This window comes from Coenobita brevimanus, chromosome 44, assembly GCF_032717465.1.
Source record: "Coenobita brevimanus isolate Jiangsu-jjx chromosome 44, ASM3271746v2, whole genome shotgun sequence".
In the NCBI taxonomy this organism is placed as follows: domain Eukaryota; kingdom Metazoa; phylum Arthropoda; class Malacostraca; order Decapoda; family Coenobitidae; genus Coenobita; species Coenobita brevimanus.
Genome location: NC_136997.1, coordinates 42,602,909 through 42,623,522, shown reverse-complemented (window position 1 = coordinate 42,623,522; position 20,614 = coordinate 42,602,909). Strand labels below are relative to the sequence as shown.

At 42.0% G+C, this 20,614-nt stretch overlaps 1 protein-coding gene across 1 annotated transcript in view; it reads right to left on the bottom strand.

The window, feature by feature from the left end:
* The window catches only part of LOC145398068 (glutamate receptor ionotropic, delta-2-like), a 145,239-nt gene that overhangs the window by 36,960 nt on the left and 87,665 nt on the right, over positions 1 to 20,614 (bottom strand). Inside the window, exons 4-5 of the mRNA XM_080271025.1 lie at positions 12,549 to 12,792; positions 11,921 to 12,070 (exon numbers count right to left, since the gene is read on the bottom strand). Coding sequence (XP_080127151.1) covers positions 11,921 to 12,070; positions 12,549 to 12,792 — 394 coding nt within the window. The remainder of the gene's footprint in view (positions 1 to 11,920; positions 12,071 to 12,548; positions 12,793 to 20,614) is intronic.

Below are 20,614 nucleotides of genomic sequence, written 5' to 3'. Positions count from 1 at the left end.
CACACTACCCAAGTACTTAAACAGCTTTCATTTCCAGTGTTATTGTCTATATCATGTATATACACTAAAAACGTGATTGGTGCCAGCACTGAGCCCTGTGGTACTCCACTAGTCACTTCATTCCATGATGAGTATTTTCCCCTTAGTACTGTTCTCATTTCTCTTCTTACGATAAAATCTTGCATCCAACAATACAATTTGCCTCGAATTCCTCCTTGATGGAACAGTTTCCATAAAAGTCTTTGGTGTGGTACTGTGTCAAATGCTTTCTTGAAATCTAAATAGATTATGTCCACCCATTCTTCTCATTCCTGTAATGTGTCTGTTACTCTGTCATAGTAGCTCAACAGATTAGTAACACATGATTTTCCTTTTCTGAAACCAAACTGTCTTTCTGTTACCATATTGTGTTCTTCTAGATGATTTACCCAAGCTTTTCTTATAAGGTTTTCTAATACCTTGCTTACAACACTGGTTAGTGATACTGGACGGTAGCTGAGTGGATTTTGTCTATTCCCTTTCTTGAATAAGGGAACAATGTTTGCTTTCTTCCAAATATCAGGTAGTTTACCTTGAGTCAAGGATTTCTTGAAAATTAAAAATAATGGTTTACTTAACTCCTTTGCACATTCACGTAGTACCCAACATGAAATTTCATCAGGACCATTTGCTTTTCCTTTGTCTAATTTACTTAGCTCCTCCTGTATTACTTTTTCTGATGTTTGTATATCTGGTAGTATGTGTGGGCATGCATGTTCCACATAATCCCTCTTAAATTTTCTTTTCCTCTGTAAAAACTGATTGGAATTTCTTGTTTAGTGCTTCATAAACATGCATCTCTTGTGTATAGGTGATTCCCTCATCCATAATGGATTGTATTTTATCTTTTACTTTGCTTTTGCTTCTGATGTAGCTGTAAAATAGCTTCGGTTGATCACTGCTTTTATTTATGATATCCTCCTCAAACTGTTTTTGGGCTTCCCTCCTTATTCTTGTATAATCGTTTCTTGCCTATTTGTAATTATTATATGCTCTTTCACTATTGTGTCTTCTGTATCTATTCCACAACAAATCTCTTTTTTCTTTTGATTTTTTACATTCTGTATTGAACCATTTCTTTCTTTTCTTTTCTGCTTCTTTATGCTGTGGGATGTAAATTTGGACTCCTTTTTCATAAAGTTCACAGAATTTTTTATATATAGCATTTAAATCTTGTCCTCTAAGCTAGTTTCCCCAATCAGTTTCTAAGATGTACTTCTTTAGGTCATGATAGTTTCCCTTTTTATAGTCTAGGCTCTTTTTGTAACTTTCTTTGCTGTTAACTAAGTCATATGCTATCCTGAAGTTGCAGTTTAGTACTGAATGGTCGGTTTTGCCGAATGGAGGGTGGTATATTAACCGGCCCCATCCCGACGTTTTCTGGGCAGTGGTACCCCCCAGTCCCGACATTTTTGGACCTTTTTTTTTGGCTCAACCATCCGCTTTTGGTGAGAAAAAAATCATAGAGAAATCGCTCACCTGAGGTTTAAAATACTCGATCTAGGTACGAGTACCTCCTTACCTGACTGGGTTTTCTAACAGGCTGGCACCAAAGAAAACGAGTTCTATGGGAGGGTAACTATTTTATCCACTCATAAACAGTATTTATTTATTTAAATGGTACGAATTTATATGTAGTACAGGAGTATATTGGTTTTCAAACAGTAATATAGGCATTATAAGCATTGTTTTGGTCACTAACTCATCACCATTCATGACCTTTCTTTCCCACATTACCTGATCATCATTTCTGACTGTTTCTTCCTCTAATGCTATGTAAATTTTGTCCTCCACATTGTCATCGATTGGGGAATCACTCTGGCCTTGAATGTCTTTATTGGCCAGGTCACTGGTAACAGGTGAATTGCCGAGACAATGGCGTGCAGGGGAGGGGGGAGAGGTTATGCGGTGTATGGCATTGTCCCTGCTTGGCATCTTGTAGAGGAATAGAGGAAGGTGTCCTGTGTATACGTGCCAAAAATCACTCGTGAAATCACTCGCGAAAATTGAAAATTGTGCAAATTAGGGACCTTGCAATGTTGCCGCATTAATTCACGTCTCCGGGATATGAGTGCACATCATGTGAGGACATGAATTCACGTCTCCGGGACGCGGCGGATTAAATTGTCAATATCGTTTTCTTGCCTAGTAAATATGAGATCTAGCATTGAGGGTACATCGAGTCCTCTTTTTCTGGTGCTTTCCTTTACATGTTGCGTTAGGAAAAACTCTTGCACGAGATCCAGGAGCTTTTGGTCCCAACAGCCTTCGTGGCTTATTATATGTAGAGCATTCCAATTTAAATTTGTATTAAAATCTCCAGTTAGTATAATTCTTCCCGATTTCTCTTCCATTTTATGTTGTAATGATCTTAAACTCTGAATTGTATTCTCTGCCAGGTCCTCATACTCGTCTCTTTCCCATGAGTTTGACTTGGGTGGCATGTACAAATTTGCTACAGTTACTTTCCCCTCAGTTGTATTGATCTCTACTGCAATCAGTTCTACTTGTGAGGGTATATCTAGTTCTCTTTCTTTGACTTTTAGATTTTTCTTAGTTAATATTATAATTCCTCGTCCTTTTTTTAAGTTCCTATCTCTTCTCCATATATTATATTCCTCTAAGTTTAGGATGTCATTTGATAGCCTTGGTGTTAATTTTCTTTCAGTTAGGCATATTATATATGGCTCATTTTCTTTGACAATCATTCAACTCTAATAATTTAGATACCATTCCATTCACATTTGAGTACATCAACCTAATCATCTTGTTTATATTCTTGTCATGACTTGGTTCTACTACCTTCCTCCTTTTTATTCCCTCCTGTTTATGTACCACTTTCGTACCTGCAGTCCTATTACTTTGTAAAAAAAAAAAAAAAAATGTATTCTTCTCCTCCTCTGATCTTCCCTCATTTTTTTGTTTTTGCTTCCTCCCTCTTCTCTTTCAGTAATTCCAGTTCCTCTTGTGTTAGGCATCTTTTTATCCATACATTTTTGAACTTCTCTTTTTCCATAAGATTCTTTGCATTTTTTAGTATCTCCTCCACAGGGTTTACACTCTGGAAGGTTACCTTTAAGGGTTTTGATTTGCTTCTCTCGTATTTCCCTAACCTTTTGTGTTCCTCTATGTCTTTACTACAGATTTCCTCTGATACTACTTTCAATATGCTCATTACATTTGCCATCTCCTTTTTGTCTCTTGAGATCTTGTTTTTTACTTCTTCCTCCTCTATACCAGTGATTACTATAGATTTGTTGATGTCTACTGAATCTCTGACTAACTTAGGATTGTTTTGGATTATTCTTTTCACTTCCTTTTTAATACGTTTTTCTTCCACCCTTGTTTCTAAGTCTTTCTATACTTTCACCATTTCGGCATAAGTGGTTTCCACATCATTTTTGTAGCTTTGCACAGCTTCATTCACCTGTGTTATCTTCTCCTCAATATCACTGCTCTGGTCTATCAGACTGCTTACTTGCCTAATTGTCTCTATCATTTTTGAACTTCCATAATACATTCGTGGTTGACTACTGTACTTGCCATTTCACTAATTTTTCTCCTATGTGAACCTAGTTCTACTGTCAGCTCACCTATGGTTATGTCTTTCTTGTTGACTTCCTTTCCTAATTTTTCTATTTCTTCCTTTTCCAAGTGCATCTATTTCTTAATTTCATCAATCTCATTTTGAAAAGCCTTCTCTAGCCTGTGTACTCGTTCAACCAGTTTATTGTGAGTCTCCATTTCAACCAGTTCTTGGTAGAAATCATCGTCCTGCTTTCTACCTTTATCCCTTTTCTTTTCCAGATTTGTTTTACTAAAGTACGTGGTCATGTTGCAGTACTAAAAGCACATATGGTACTTACATTCCCTGGGGCAGTTGAAGACAAAACAAATGATCAGCTGATTGTGCGCATTCTTACTCTATTTTGTTTTCTTTTCTGTTTGAACAAGTGTTGCTTTAAAACTTTTTTTTTTTTTTTTATTAGAACACCATTTAGTCTAACCTGGTACAGAGCTTGACTCATATAAAAATACTAATTTAGGTAATGGCACTGGCCAAGTTGGCCGTTTATGGAGCGATGGTGGCGAGCGTCTGGTCTCCTCGGTGCCTTGTGTGTGTGTGTGTGTGTGTGTGTGTGTGTGCGAGTGTGTGTGTGATAGGAGAGTTTTGTTTATGGTGAGGTGTGTAACATAACTATGTTCCTCTGTCCACTTTGTGAGAATCGGAAGGATCATTGTAGATCTGGCTAGGGCTATTGTGAGTCTGATTGTGGTGAACCATTCGTTCAATGTGTTGAGGTAAGTCCATCCAGTATTTATACTGGATAATTTTTCCTGTGTACAAAACGGGTTTCTCTCTTCGTGTTGAGGTAAGGTTGGAGGATGTGTGCTGCTGTGTTTGCGTTTTGGTGTGTACATATAAGTGTTATGTCGTCTGTGTAGGAAGCTATGTGTATTTGTGGTGTGTGAAGTGTGGGTATGTCATACATGTATAGTTTAGTGAGTGTAGAGGACAAAACAGGTCCTTGAGGGACGCCGTTTGTGAAAGTTCTGATGTTTGGTGACTAAGGGACTAATGATGCATGTGCACATCTGCCTGCTAAGTAGTTTGCCAGCCATCTTTATGTGATACTGTCCATGTTCGTGTTGAATATTTTGTTTGTGAGGTTATGGCGGGAGATGGCTTCAAAAAATTTGCTAATGTGTGGTGTAACTGGGAGTGTTCTGTGTGGTGGCCTAGCTGAATTGATGCCACCAAAAACTCTTTGTGCAATGTCAGTAAGATGAGTGTTTGTGGAGTGTAGCAGCCTCAAATCATGTTGTGAGGTGTTACTAATTGTAATACCAGTCGTTCAATGACTTTGGATAGGGTGCAGAAGAGTGTGATCGGGTGATGTGAAGAAGGTAACGCGGGGTCTTTATTGGGTTTGGGGGTAGTGATGATAGTACCATGCTTCCAGATGTTGAGTATTATGTTCTGTCAGTAGGTGTAGTTTAATATGTTCGTGAGTGCTTGTATGCCTTGTGGTCTAAGATGTTTAAGGTGTGTGTTGCTTATGTTGTCTGGGCCACAGGCAGATGAGTGCCTAAGGTTGCTAATGATGTACTTCATCTGGTTGTAAGTGAAGGGTGCAAAGTTTGGGTCTGTGGGGAACTGTCTCTTGCGTCGGATTACAGGTCGGTCGTGGCGATGAGGTTTAGATGACTAACGTGTGAAAAGTGATTGATGAGAGGGTTTGCTTATTGTTCGTTTGAGGGTATGTTGTTATGATGGCAGCGTGTGATTGTGAAGTGTTGCTGTTGAATAGTGTGATACCGTTTAGTGTTTTGTAGAGTATGCTGGTGTTTGTTTTGTGATCAATTGTTTGTAGATAATTATTCCAATTTAGTATTTGCCACTCTCATATTGTATTGCTTATTTGAGTGTTGAGTTCTTGTATTTGTTGTACAGTGTCTCTTGTATGGGGTGTTGGGGCATGTTGTGTGTCGCGTTGTCCGATGAGGCATTGAATTTCTGGTGTGACGTTGTACGGTGTCTTGTGTATGGGGTGATGGGGAGTGTTATGTGTCGCGTTGACTGATGAGGCCTTGAATATCTGGTGAGAAGTTGAGATTGTGTTTCTTTCTGTTGCCTCTAGGGATGTGTCTTTTGTCTGCGTTTTGAACAACTGTATTGAAAGTGTGCACAGCGGTGTTGATGTCTGTGATGGGTGTGCTGTTTAATGTTTCAAAGTGTTCTGATCCAGTTGTGAAGGTCTCCCAGTTGGTTCTCTTATAATTAGTGAATGTGTGTCACAACCTGGCCGCACTATGGGGTGGTACTACTACTCTGCGGCCAGGTTGTGTTAGGAAGAATACTGCCACCGTATTCCCTGCGTGTCGTAAAAGGCGACTAAAAGGGGCGGGGTGAAGGGACTAGGGACCCCCTCCTCTGTTTTTTAGTTCCTAAAAAGAGACAGGCCAGAGAAAGGGATGGGGGATGGAGTTATCCCCGTACCCTGAAGATTGGGTCTATGAATGTGCGTGGATGTAGTACAATTGAGGCTAAAAGGGAGGAGATTGGGAGAATGTTTGTGAGAAGAAAGTTGGATGTGTTAGCTTTGAGTGAAACGAAGATGAAAGGGAAGGGGGAATCTATGTTTGGAAGTGTGAATGGAAGATTGTCAGGTGTTGATAGAGGAAGGGCAAGAGAAGGTGTGGCCTTGTTAGTGAGTCCGGAAGTACAGCAGTGTGTGATTGAATGGAAGGAGGTGTCATCGGGACTGATGTGGGTGAAAGCGAAATTTGAACGTGAGTTGTGGGTGTTTGTGAGTGCATATGGGCCTGGTAGTGAAAGGGATGAACAAGAGAGGGAGTCTTTCTGGAATGATGTTGATGAGTGTCTGCAGAGTTTTGGAGCGAATGTGAATGTGGTAATGATGGGAGATCTGAATGCTAGAGTGGGAAATGTAGCAGTTCAAGGCGTAGTTGGTATGCATGGTGTGCCTGGAAGAAATGAAAATGGGGAACGAGTGATAGCGATGTGTGTTGAGCGAGAGATGGTGATTGGGAATACGCTGTTTGAGAAGAAAGATATTTATAAGTATACATGGGTGAGACAGGAGGGTGGAAGGGTTGTTGATAGAGCCTTGATGGACTATGTGGTTGTGTCTAGGAATGTAATAGGAAGATTGTTGGATGTGAGAGTTCTGAGAGGGGAGGGTGGAGGTATGTCTGACCACTACCTGGTGGAGGGAAAGTTAAGAGTAGGTAAGAGATGGGTGAGAGCTAGGAGGGTTAGGTGTGGCAGGGAGGTTTTGAAAGTGAGTGAGTTGGATAAAGGAGAGAAAAAGATAGAGTATCAGGAGAAATTGAAAGATGAGTGGAACGCAGTGAAAGATCGGGAAAATGGCAGTGTGGAGGAGGAATGGCAGTTGTTTAAGAGTGCTGTGGTGGGGCATGCAGAAGAGGTGTGTGGTGTGAGACGTGTGGGTGGTGGTGTAAGAAAAGGAAGTGAATGGTGGTGCGAGGAAGTAAGTATGGCTGTGGCTGAGAAGAGACGGGCATATGAAGTGTGGCTGCAGAGGAAGGATGAGATGTCATATGAAAGGTATAAGGAAAAGAGGAATAGAGCGAGAAGGGCTGTGCGTGATGCTAAAGTGGCAGCAGATGAGAGGTGGGGTAGGCGGCTGACAGAGAATTTTCAACAGAATAAGAAAATGTTTTGGAAGGAGGTGAAAAGGGTGCGAAAGGGAGTCTGGGAAGGAAGAACGAGTAAAAGCAGAGGATGGAAGGATGTTAATTGAGATGGATGCAGTAAGGAAGAGATGGGCAGAGTATTTTGAAAGATTGTTAAATGTAGAGGAGGAAAGGGTGGCTGAGATTGTGGCGGATGGAAGGGTGCAAGGAATAAATGTGTTGGGAGAGTTGAATGATTCTTTGATCACGAAGGAGGAAGTGGAGAAGGCAGTAAAGGATATGAAAACAGGGAAAGCTGCAGGTATGGATGGGTGTGCTGTGGAATGCCTGAAGGGTGGTGGAGTGACTATTGTTGACTGGTTAGTAAGATTGTTGAATGTGTGCTTTGAGAAAGGTATGGTGTCAATTGACTGGGCAAGTGCTTGTGTGGTCCCGTTGTATAAAGGCAAGGGTGATAAGTATGAATGTACTAGCTTTAGGGGCATAAGTCTGTTGAGTGTTGTAGGCAAAGTGTATGGTAGAGTATTAATTATGAGAGTTAGAGAGGGTACAGAGGGAGTGATTAGTGATGAGCAGTGTGGCTTTAGGAGAGGGAGGGGATGCGTTGATCAGGTGTTTGCTGTGAGACAAGTGTGTGAAAAGTATTTAGCGAAAGGCAAGGATGTGTTTTGGGCATTTATGGACTTAGAGAAAGCGTATGATAGAATTGATAGGGAGGCTTTGTGGACTGTTTTAAGATTGTATGGACTTGATGGTAGGTTACTAAAAGGGGTGAAAAGTTTTTATGTAAATAGTAGAGCGTGTGTAAGAGTGGGAAATGCTGTGAGTGATTGGTTTCCCGTGAGAGTGGGGCTGCGACAGGGATGTGTGATGTCGCCTTGGTTGTTTAATATTTACATGGATGGTGTTGTAAGGGAGGTGAATGCAAGAGTTTTAGGTGGTCTGAGTCTGGTAAATGTTGATGGAGGAGAGTGGAATCTGAAGCAGCTGCTGTTTGCAGATGATACTGCACTGGTGACTGATTCAGAGGAGAGATTGAGACAGTTGGTAGAGGAGTTTGGAAGGGTGTGTGAAAGGAGGAAATTGAAAGTAAATGAGAATAAGAGTAAAGTGATGAAGTGTACGAGGTTGATAGATGGTAGGGGGATGAATATAGTTTTGAATGGTGAGTTGCTTGAGGAGGTAGATTGTTTTAAATATCTAGGGTCACATGTTGCTGTGGATGGAAGAATAGATGCAGAAGTGAAGTTTAGAATAAATGAAGTAGGAAAGGTGCTGGGAGGAATGAAAAAAGTGTTTAAATGTCGTTCGCTTAGAATGGATGTAAAGAGAAGGCTGTATGAGGGTGTTGTGGTATCGACTGCATTATATGGGGCTGAAACATGGAATGTGGGTGTAGCAGAGAGGAAAAGTTTGAATGTAATGGAGATGAGATGTCTGAGGAGTATGTGTGGAGTGACGCGTATGGATCGAGTGCGAAATGATGAAGTGCGAAGGAGAACTGGAGTTGTTCGGGAGATGGCTGGTAGAGCTGAGCAGAGGGTGTTGCAATGGTTTGGGCATATGGAGAGAATGGATAATGAACGATTGGTGAAAAAGATAACTAGATCTGATGTGAGAGGTGTAAGGCTGAGAGGGAGACCACGAATAGGATGGATGGACAGTGTGAAGAGAGCGCTGGATGCGAGAGGGATGTCTGTTGAGCAAGGAAGAGTGGCTGTGCGTGACAGAAATAAATGGAGAGAAATTGTGAATAAAAAAATGATGCAGCCCTGAGGGGATATTCTCCCGCATTTGGTCTGATCAGCTAGTCAGGTCAGGTACGGGTAAGGGGATGGTTCTATTATGATGTGGCAGGGGTAAACCAGCTCTGCTGTCGGGCCCTGCTGCGGATGTCACTGATTGCACTGCGAAGTTGACCCTTGTGCGGTGTGATGCGGTGAGGAACTGTTCCTTCTCCCCTTTGGGGCTAAGATGCGAATGAATGTGTTTGAATGGATGAGTAAATGGAGAGTGAGTCGTCCTGTCTCGGCTACCTCCCTTTCCTTGGGGGAAGCAGCCTAGGTATATAGATAGATAGATAGTGTCTGTGGCCAGCTGGGGTGATTCTGGTTTTGGAATCGTGGATGTTTGGGAGGTGGTCAGAGTCAAGGGTTTTGACCACTCTCCAGGATGATGTGAGAGCGAGGTTTGGAAAGCAAAAGTTGATGTCTGGGGATGGTGGTAATGGTGGTTGGCGCTAGTGATAATGGTGGCTGTCAGTGGTGGTAGGTAGTGGTGGTAATGGTGGTGGTTGTGGCGGTAGATAGTGGTGGTAATGATGGTAGTAGGTGGTGGTGGTGGTGGTAATGATAGCATTTGGTAGTGGTAGCAATGGTGGTGGTGGTGGCAATGATAGCATTTGGTAGTGGTAGTAATGGTGGTGGTGGTGGTACCCTATCAGTTGTTGGAAACGGTGGTAATAGGCGATGGTGGTAGTAATGGGATCAGAATTTTTTGGTGGTGGTTGTAATAGTGATGGTGGTTATAATGAGAGTAATTTGTGGTGGACGTAATGGTGGTGGTTATAATGAGAGTAGTTGGTTGTAGTTGTAATGGTTGTAGTTGGTGGTGGTTGCAATGGCTGTAGTTGGCGGCGGTTGTAATGGTTGTAGTTGGTTGTGGTTGTAATGGTTGTAGTTGGTTGTGGTTGTAATGGTTGTAGTTGGTGGTGGTTGTAATGGCTGTAGTTGGTGGTGGTTGTAATGGTTGTAGTTGGTGGTGGTTGTAATGGTTGTAGTTGGTGGTGGTTGTAATGGTTGTAGTTTGTGGTGGTTGTAATGGTTGTAGTTGGTGGTGGTTGCAATGGCTGTAGTTGGTGGTAGTTGTAATGGTTGTAGTTGGTGGTGGTTGCAATGGTTGTAGTTGGTGGTGGTTGTAATGGTTGTAGTTGGTGGTAGTTGTAATGGTTGTAGTTGGTGGTAGTTGTAATGGTTGTAGTTGGTGGTAGTTGTAATGGTTGTAGTTGGTGGTGGTTGTAATGGTTGTAGTTGGTGGTGGTTGTAATGGTTGTAATTGGTTGTGGTTGTAATGGTTGTAGTTGGTGGTGGTTGTAATGGCTGTAGTTGGTGGTGGTTGTAATGGTTGTAGTTGGTGGTGGTTGTAATGGTTGTAGTTGGTGGTGGTTGTAGTTTGTGGTGGTTGTAATGGTTGTAGTTGGTGGTGGTTGCAATGGCTGTAGTTGGTGGTAGTTGTAATGGTTGTAGTTGGTGGTGTTTGTATTGGTTGTAGTTGCGGTGGTTGTAATGGAAGTAGTTGGTGGTAGTAGTAATGCTTTTTTTTGTCTCTCTTTTATGACTGTAATGGTGGTAGTGGTAGTGGATGGTGGTAGAATTATGGATTTTTGTTGGTGGTGGTAATTAGACCTTGACTACGTCACTGATGTCACTCCTTGCTCACCTATCCCTCCCTCCAACCCTCCTCTTCCTTCCCGCTTCCCCCATCCTCGCCCTGCCCCCATGCATCCGTACTTTCGACGGTGAGTGATAATTTTTCTCACTGGACATGCTATAGTGAACGTAATTAACGCATTCTTCTCATGATATGGTACAATTAGATATCATTTTAAAATAATAAGTGTTTTATGGTCAAATTCGTATGGAATCGTCTGACTTTAATAATATCGGTCATAATGATGACAAGTCATGGCTGTAGTTAGCAGTGTTGACCTTAATCCATTAGCTTCGAGGGTTCCTCTGCGAGGGATTTTTCTGGAAGGGTACTAAGCGTACCGCCCTCCGCCTATCGGCTCATAGTCGCGAAGCTCATAGGTCTCTACCCTGGGGTTCCCACTTTTATTAAATTTTGAAAATGCCTAGCTTCATCCTATGTTGAGGACGCTGGGCGCAAATGGGTTAATGCAGACTATACTGACATATCTTCCCATTGTCCATAATCATATAGGAAGGAACACAATATTATTTTCTCAGCAACACTACATGACAAGCATCAAAACTCCCTTTTCTAACTACTGTAGTCGAATAAACGACTCTCTTACAAACTTTATGAAGCGCAGTTTTGAGTTAATCGTTTGGCCTCTTGAGGCAGAGACGAGAATTTCGGTTTTCGACTTACCGGATATGTAGCCCACTTCACCGTCTGTCTGGTAATTCTCGTCATATCTGGTTTCTTGTTTCTATTCAGGCGGTGGCAGAACCAGTAGAGAGAAGGCCTGCAGTCCTAATGGGACCTGGTTCGAATCCCGGCTGGGGCAGGGAACAGTTTAAGGATATGAATTTCATAAAAAGCAGACTTTTCTGATCTACCAGATGACCAGCCAACATGTCATAAAAGTACCCCTGCTAATACCACTACACCTATCCTCTATGAGACAGCCCTAGCATGTACTCAATATGGTTGGTGGATGTTAGCGCCGAAGTGGCGACATGTGGAGATGTAGGAAGACTATTAGGCCCCATGGAGAACAACTGCAACTTGGGGATAGGCCCTGAAGCCTTTGCCCCGAGTCGGACACATAAAATATAATGTAGGAAAGAGAGTTGGGATAATGGTAATATTATTGATGATGATGGTGACGTCACTAGCGTAAATGCTAAGCTCACTAACGTTGCAGAACATCATTCAGTTGGCCTGGCCTTATCCATTGCTATCAATGTTGGAAAAACATGGTTATAATATTGCATCGAGATAATTAACTTACTTGATTTCCTTTGTCGACCAAATTCCCTTTATGAATTTCGATCATCTTAGTAAATATTCCGGTCTCCACTAGCCGGGTGAGATGATCAGAGATGATGGTAGTGTAGGGAGTGTTGCGTCGCAGATACCATGCCAAATAGCCTTTGTAGAGCTGGGAAGATGCACAGTAATTACCAACTCTTTGTACAGGACTCAGTCATAAACTTAACTCTGTATCAGTTACACTAAGTAAAGTCTGTTACATTGAAACACTGCAGTATTTCAGGAGGAAATTGATATAATGAAATATAGTAGGTACTGTGGCATCACAAGCTTTCTTATAAAAGTCTACTTCAAACCAGGCTGAGGTGGTATACTCGAATATATTTACGATCAAAACCCTGTCGTAACTGTGGTCTGTTTTTGCAGGAAGAACTGGAGACATGTAAAGTGCCTTCCTCCTTAGTCCTTCCATCCAAAATAGATAAACGCAATGCCAGTTTTCCTCATATAAAATTGACTGTTTTTTGAGGAATGACATAAGGAGGGGAAAGATTCATACGCCGTTGGCCATTGCACAAAAACTAATCTAAGATACGACAGGGAACCTATCATAAATACCTTTGAGAAATCCACCCCTGGATATTTACCTTATCACTTATGACGTAAGTCGTACGGGTAACGCTTTTTTCATGCAGGGTGAAGATGAGATATTCATAACCACATATCAAGGCATGAGTACCAGCAAGAACTTTGTTAATCAGGAATCCGTAAGGGTCCGCATTATTATGGGCTGTGTCTAAAAACAGCTTATCCCCCAGCGTTGCCAGCGTGGGGTTCTCGGAGGACTTCAGGGCTTCGGGCACCATACCTCCGTAGTCAGCCATGGAAGGTCTAAGTGATAGGCAGTCAAAGCGGAGACAGTAATGAAAGGTTAGTGGGATTTCTTCTTCTTCTTTTTTTTAATTTCTTAGAATGAGCTTGCATAGAGTTAAGTGCGGTCTATCAATATCCTTTTAGCACAATAGAGTCTCGAAGGAAACAAAATATCCACTGTGATTTAAGTATAGAGTCTCGAGACAGACTGATGACAAGTGGGGCATCCCACGAAACTCAGCATATCAAAAATGCATTCTTACACAGGCAACAAATCATCAGTACCGTCATACTTACTGCACATACGTACTGCTACGTACATACTATAGTAATTCGATCTCATCTGGGAGGAAGGGTAGAGCTTTATGCTTTTGAAAGCTGGTAACTGATTTTTTGAGTGTACTCATTATTAACGAGGCATTTTAAATTACTTTTATAATAAGAGTTACAATAACCGTTTGACGATAAGATTACCGAAATGATATATTAGATATAGTTTTTTTTGCATAAATTAATTTAAAAACTAGACCTTTTCAGATAGCGTAGATGCTTATGAAATTTTGAACTCTCGCGACAAATAAAAACACGTTCAGGTAAAGCTATATGAGCACCCTGATTTCTTATTCTTATTTTCAGGCAACTTAAGGTAAATTGTAGTTACTGCTATAGTTTGTAAAATATACTCTAGCAAAACATCAGAATTCCAATGAAATGTGACATATTTTCAGAATTTTGGTGAATGGTATACACAGGGGAAGGGGGGGAGGGAGAGTAGGCCGCTCGTGGAATGTCCCACTTGATTAAACAGACGAATATTCGGAGTTACTTGAGAGTGTTTTGCTGTCAAATCAGATTTAATAATGCTTATTACTTTTGCATCATCAGTAAGTTTCCTATCTTTTCAGTTTCGAGTATCTACAGTAGTTACGACTTACAATAGAGTTGTGACAAGGTATGGGCTGCGAGATATTTATAAGTGACGGTAACAAAATATTAACTTCTTCACCCATGTCTGTCAGTCTTTTTTTTATTGGAATTCAGATGTTTTACTTGGTTATATTTTATATAAAGTACCAGCAAATACTTGATTTACCTTAATTTGCCTGAACATGAGAAAAAAAAAAAATCATTGTACTTATAAAACTTTACCTGGGTGTGTTTTCGTTTGTCCCGAGAATTCAAAATTTCACACGTATCTAGACCATCTGGTATACTTGGTAACTCCCCGTTTTTATAGTAATGTATGCAAAAAACTGTATATAACATTTTACTTGGGCAACCTTGTCATCAAACAGTTATTGTAACCCTTGTAATAAAAATAATTTTATAATCCGTCGTTCATAATGAATGCACTCGGACGACCAATCACCTGCCACCTTTCAAAAGCATAAGGCACTTCTCTTCTCAGATGAGATCGAACAGGTTATACCTATATGTTGCCACGTTATGATCCCGAATATGAAGTTTCGTATAATTCTAATCATGCACATTCCTACCCCCTGCATACCTAGGAAAGAGGGAATGGGGGACGAACCGTCATCCGCCCGCCTCTTCCCCAGCTCCCAACCTCACGCAAACCCCAACCCAACACCCAACTGTCGTTCTTTACACAGTGCCTCAGACATAAAACTTTTGGAAACACTGCTGTGATACAAAAGTATAACACCAGTAAAGTACGCTTTGTGAGCGAGTGACGAGTGAGTAAGAGCTATGCTGTCAATGTCTTTCTTTGATATATTAGTTCTTCGTGATAGTAGGTGAATAATGAAGAATATACTGGAACGAAAGACATTCTCTCTCTCTCTCTCTCTCTCTCTCTCTCTCTCTCTCTCTCTCACACACACACACACACACGCGCACGTACGTACACGCACCTCTCTCTCTCTCTCTCTCTCTCTCTCTCTCTCTCTGCAGCTGTTTGTCAGATTCTGTCACTTTTAGCGTCATTGTTTATCTGTACTGCAAACGCTTTATTTGTTGCCGTCTCTATTGCAGTCACTATCTCCGTAGCTCTCTCTCTCTCTCTCTCTCTCTCTTTTATACTGTGTGCTTGTGCGTGTGCATGGGTGTGTGCGAACTTGTGCTTGCGCGTCCGTGCTTATTTCCTTGTCCGTGCGTGTGCATGCATGCGTGCGTAAGTACGTGTGCTTGCGTGCGTGTGCGTATGTGTCGGCTTGTCTTTCTGTGTGTGTGTATATATATATATATATATATATATATATATATATATATATATATATTGTATATCTCCATCCATCCATCCATCATCCAATCCTACATTGCCCCAAGAGGAGCGTAGGGGCCCTGGGCTAGGCAGTTGGTCTCGACATTTAAGATGAGAGTGACCAGCCTCACTCATCCCTGAGTGGCATTACATGAGCAATCAACCCCAACCATCCCTTGGATATAAACCTTCACCGGCTCAATCCGACTGGAGAGCAATAATTACTAACTAAACCACCAGGCGCCAAAATTTGGTTATATGGTTACCACCCAGCGTAGTAAATGGTTCCCTGGTGTACAGGAAACCATTTGGCTTGTCACTCAGTGTAGAGTCACCCACGGGCAGAAGGAAGAGGAATGAATGAAGGAAAGAAAGACAGAAGAGGGAGTGTAAAGTTACTCGTAGGCAGAAGGAAGAGGAAAGAATGAAGGAAAGAAAGACAGAAGAGGGAGTGTAAAGTTACTCGTAGGCAGAAGGACAAGGAAAGAATGAAGGAAAGAGACAGAAGAGAATTAATTGGAAAGATGGATGGAAGAGAGGAAAGGGCAGACACCCGAGAGCAGTAATACATCGAGTGAGTGGATGGTGAGCGCCCTCAACTACCACTATATATATATATATATATATATATATATATATATATATATATATATATATATATATATATATATATATATATATATATATATATATATATATTATGCGAGGAAGAAGGAACCAAAGGCCATGAGCCCGCAGTAACAGTTCCCTCCAAGAGAAAAACAAAATACAATAGAGAGCCAAATTCAAGATACGATCATTTTGAGATGCCTGGACACACTACGTTTGAAAGACTGGAGATCATAGGCGGCAGGAAATACAGACAGAGGGAGACAGTTCCAGAGCTGACCTGTTGCATAAATGAAAGACTGGGAGTAACGGTTAACTCTTGCATTAGAGAGTTGGACAGAAAAGGGATGAGAGTTTGCTGCCAGACGGGTGCTACGCACCCGTCGTAGAGGTGGAGGAATGCAAGCAGACAGTTCAGAGGAGCAGTGACCATTAAAGTAGCGATAGAAAAGAGATAAAGATGCAACAGTGCGGCGAAGAGACAGAGGTTGAAGGGAGTCAGTAAGAGGAGGAGAGTTAATGAGACTAAAAGCCTTTGCCTCCACCCTATTGAGAAGAGCTGTATGTGGGGAGCCTCCCCACACATGAGAGTTGTACTCCACACAGGGGCAGATAAAACCCCTGTATAGAGTCAACAATTGTGCAGGGGTAAAGAAAGAGCGGAGTCGGCTTAGCACACCCAATCTCTTGGAAGCAGATTTTACAAGAGATGTAATATGATCTTTCCAAGATAAGTCCCGAGTAAATGAAACCCCAAGCATGTTCAAGGATGATGCAGGATTAAGTTGAATATTATTAAACATTAGTGGGTAGACCTGTGGAAGATTTTGTCGGGTTGATAGGTGTAAGAACTGAGTCTTAGCTGCATTAAAGACAACCATATTATTTTTACCCCAGTCAGAGATATGAGCCAAGTCAGACATTAGGTGTGCCATAGCCTCATCCCTTGTTTCTTGAAGTAACTGTTGAGATGGGCGTTGCGGGAACCGAATGGAAAGGTGAAGGGTGGAGTCATCAGCATATGAGTGGATAGGGTTAGATGTACAGCTTAGAAGATCATTGATGAATAAAAGGAAGAGAGTCGGTGATAGGACAGAGCCCTGAGGAACACCACAGTTGATAGATCTAGGAGAAGAACGATGGCCGTCTACAACAGCGGCTATAGAACGACCAGAAAGGAAGCTAGCAATGAAGGCACAGATAGAAGGATAGAAACCGCAGGAGGGCAGTTTGGAAATTAAAGATTTATGCCAGACTCGATCGAAAGCCTTTGAGATGTCAAGTGCAATGGCAAAGCTTTCGCCAAAGTCCCGAAAGGGGGATGACCAGGAGTCTGAAAGGTAGGTGAGAAGATCGCCAGTGGAGCGTCCCTGACGGAACCCATACTGACGATCGGAAAGAAGGTTGTGATAGGAAAGATGCCTTAAAATTTTTCTATTAAGAATTGACTCGAAAACTTTTGAAATACAGGACGTTAAAGCAATTGGACGATAGTTGGAGGGTTGGGAGTGGTCACCCTTCTTTGGAACGGGCTGAATGAGAGCAAACTTCCAGCAACAAGGAAAGGTACAAGTTGACAGACAAAGGCGAAATAGTTTGCCTAGGCAGGGTGTAAGCACAGAAGCACAGTTCTTGAGAACAACAGGAGGGACCCCATCAGGCCCATATGCCTTGTTAGTACTGAGGCCAGTGATGGCAGAAAATACATCAACTGAAGAAATTTTAATGTCAGCCATGAGGAAGTCAGAGGGGGGAAGTGATGGAGGAACAGCACCAGAATCGTCTAAGGTGGAATTGTAGGAGAAAGTCTGTGCGAAGAGATCTGCTTTATCAGTAGAAGAAATAGCTACAGAACCATCAGAGTAGAAAAGAGGAGGGAAGGATGATGAGGTAAAGTTGTTAGAAAGATTTTTGGCAAGGTGCCAGAAGGAGCGGGAAGAATTAGAGTTGGAGAGTTGAGAGCATTTAGTATGGATGAAATTATTTTTAGTAGAGCGAAGAACAGACTTAGCACGATTCCGGGCAGAAACATAAAGATTATGTGATTCAGGGGTGGGTTGGCTCCGGTACCTTTTGTAGGCCTTCTCCTTGTTGCGGACAGCATTGGAACAAGCGTGATTAAACCAAGGCTTTCTTGCGTTAGTCAAAGGATATGAGAAAGGAATGTATGCTTCCATGCCCGAGAGAATAACCTCCGTAATGCGCAAGGCACACTCAGATGGCTCACGGTCATGGAAGCAATAGTCATTCCAGGGAAAATCAAAGAAGTACTGCCTGAGGGCCTCCCAGTCCGCAGCTCCAAAATGCCACAGACGACGTTTCCCTGGAGGGTCCACAGGCCGTACCGGAGTGATAGGACAGGTTAAGGTAATAAGGTTGTGATCGGAGGAGCCCAGCGGAGAGAAAAGACTAACAGAGTAAGCAGAAGGATTAGTTGTGAGGAAGAGGTCAAGTATGTTGGAGCTCTCTCCAAGGCGGTCAGGGATACGGGTAGGGTGCTGTACAAGTTGCTCTAGGTCATTAAGGATAGAAAAGATGTAGGCTTGTTCACCAGGTGGATCAGTGAAAGGAGAGGAGAGCCAAAGGTGGTGGTGAACATTGAAGTCTCCAAGAATGGAGATTTCAGAGAAAGGAGAAATAGACAGAATGTGTTCCATCGTAGAAGTAAGATAGTCGAAGAATTTTTGATAGTCAGTAGAATTAGGGGATAAGTAAACAGCACAGATATATTTAGTCAGAGAATGACAGGAAAGCCGAAGCCAGAGTGTGGAGAATTCAGAAGAATCAAGTTCAGGAACACGAGAGCAAGATAAGTCGTTGCGTATGTATACACAACAGCCACCTTTGGCTTTGAAATGAGTATAGAGAAAGTAGGAGGATACAGAAAAGGGCTTGCTGTCAGTTGCCTCAGACAGCTGAGTCTCCGTTAGAAAAAGAAGGTGAGGTTTAGAGGAGGAGAGGTGGTGCTCAACAGAGCGAAAGTTAGATGAAAGGCCGCGAATGTTGCAGAAATGAAGAAGAAGAGAGTCAGACAGTGGTTCCAGGCACCTCGAGTCGTCACCGGGAGAGGGGCAGATGGCGGGGGCATTTATGGTCCCCCCCCCTGGGGACTCCGAGGCTGGGTGAATTGACGCCATTTTTGGTGAATTTTGAATAGGAAGTGTAGTGTGTACTGTGCATGTAGTTTGGTGAAGATAGTTAGAGAAATTTGTACTGGAGAGCATGCTGGCCTACTCTCTGTGTAACTGAGACACTGAAAAAGTTCAGCAAAGGGGGATGGTCAGGAACTAGTCCTGAGGGCTGATGAGACGGGAGCTCCAGCACTCCCTATCATCAGCTTTCCATCCACCTCGGGAGTACTGCCCTGCTCGACTGGTGCTACAGTCTACTCCACCTATATATATAGATATATATATATATATATATATATATATATATATATATATATATATATATATATATAAAACCATTCATCATCCAATCCTACATTACCCCATGAGAAGCGTAGGAGCCAGGGGCTAGGCAGTTGGTCCCGACATAAGATGAGAATGACCAGCCTCACTCATCCCTGAGTAGCATTACATGAGCAATAAACCCCAACCATCCCTTGGATATAAACCTTCACCGGCTCAATCCGATTGGAGCACAATAATTACCCACTAAACCACCAGGCGCCAAAATTTGGTTATATGGTTACCACCCAGCGTAGTAAATGGTTTCCTGGTGTACAGAAAAGCATTTGGCTTGTCACTCAGCGTAGAGTCACCCACGGGCAGAAGGAAGAGGAAAGAATGAAGGAATGAAAGACAGAAGAGGGAGTGTAAAGTCACCCGCAGGCAGAAAGACGAGGAAAGAATGAAGGAAAGAAAGACAGAAGATGGAAGGAAAGAAGGATGGAGGAGGGGACAGGGCAGACACCCGAGAGCAGCACTACATTGAGTGAGTGGATGGTGAACGCCCCCATCTTTATATATATATATATATATATATATATATATATATATATATATATATATATATATATATATATATATATATATATATATATATATATATGTGTGTGGGTGGGTGGGTGTGGGTGGGTAGGTGGGAGGGTGTCGTTTGGGCTGGCAGTTGTTAACGTTTTGTTTTACTGTCAACGCTATAATGCATTAATTTCTTGTTGCTGCGTATTGAGAGTTACATAATTTTTTTAACACATCCTAGTGTTTTATATTAATGTCACAATAGTGTTACAAAAACTTTTAAGTATGAGGTCATCATGAAATGTAACTGCCAGTGAATAATGACGGGTGGAGATTGGGTGGGGAGGGTTGGAAGCTGTGGAAGAGGCGGATGGAGCTAGTTTCGTCCCTACCTCTCCTCTTGTATGGCTAGGAAGGGGGTATCCGTGAGGAGAAATTAGTGCTCGTGAATGTACAATAGATTCTTTGTTATACAGTACAATGATCTCAGGTTTTACAGCCACCATGTTAGACAATGTGATCCTTCAACCGGAGATATTAAACTGTAAATTATTTCTTAATCATATAAAGGATTAATTTGCACTTTTCTTTCTTTTTTCCTTAAAAAAAAAAAAAAAAAAATCCTACCGTTCTGCCTTACTCCCTAGTTATCTTCGTACTTCCTGGTCTACCTACATTCCCACCTCTCTGCCTACTAACTCTCTGGTTACTTCCTTACATACTTCTCTACCTTTCCCTCTATCTTCTTTCCTTCGTATCTACCTACCCACTTAAACACAGTCCCTACCACTTTTCCTGTACATTCCTGAACACTAGTAAAGGGTCAAAGAGAATGCCAATAATCAACTCCTAAAAGGTAAGTTAATCGCTCATGTCCACCACCGAACACCCCCTGCTTACCCCAGTCAAGGCACTGATTTGCTAGGCGGACGGATACACATCTGAAAATTCGCGTCCTCTCACGTATGGACGCATTATACGTTTGATTCATTTAATATGCAACTAGGTGAATTATTGCACGCGTAGATCCACCTCCAGTTCC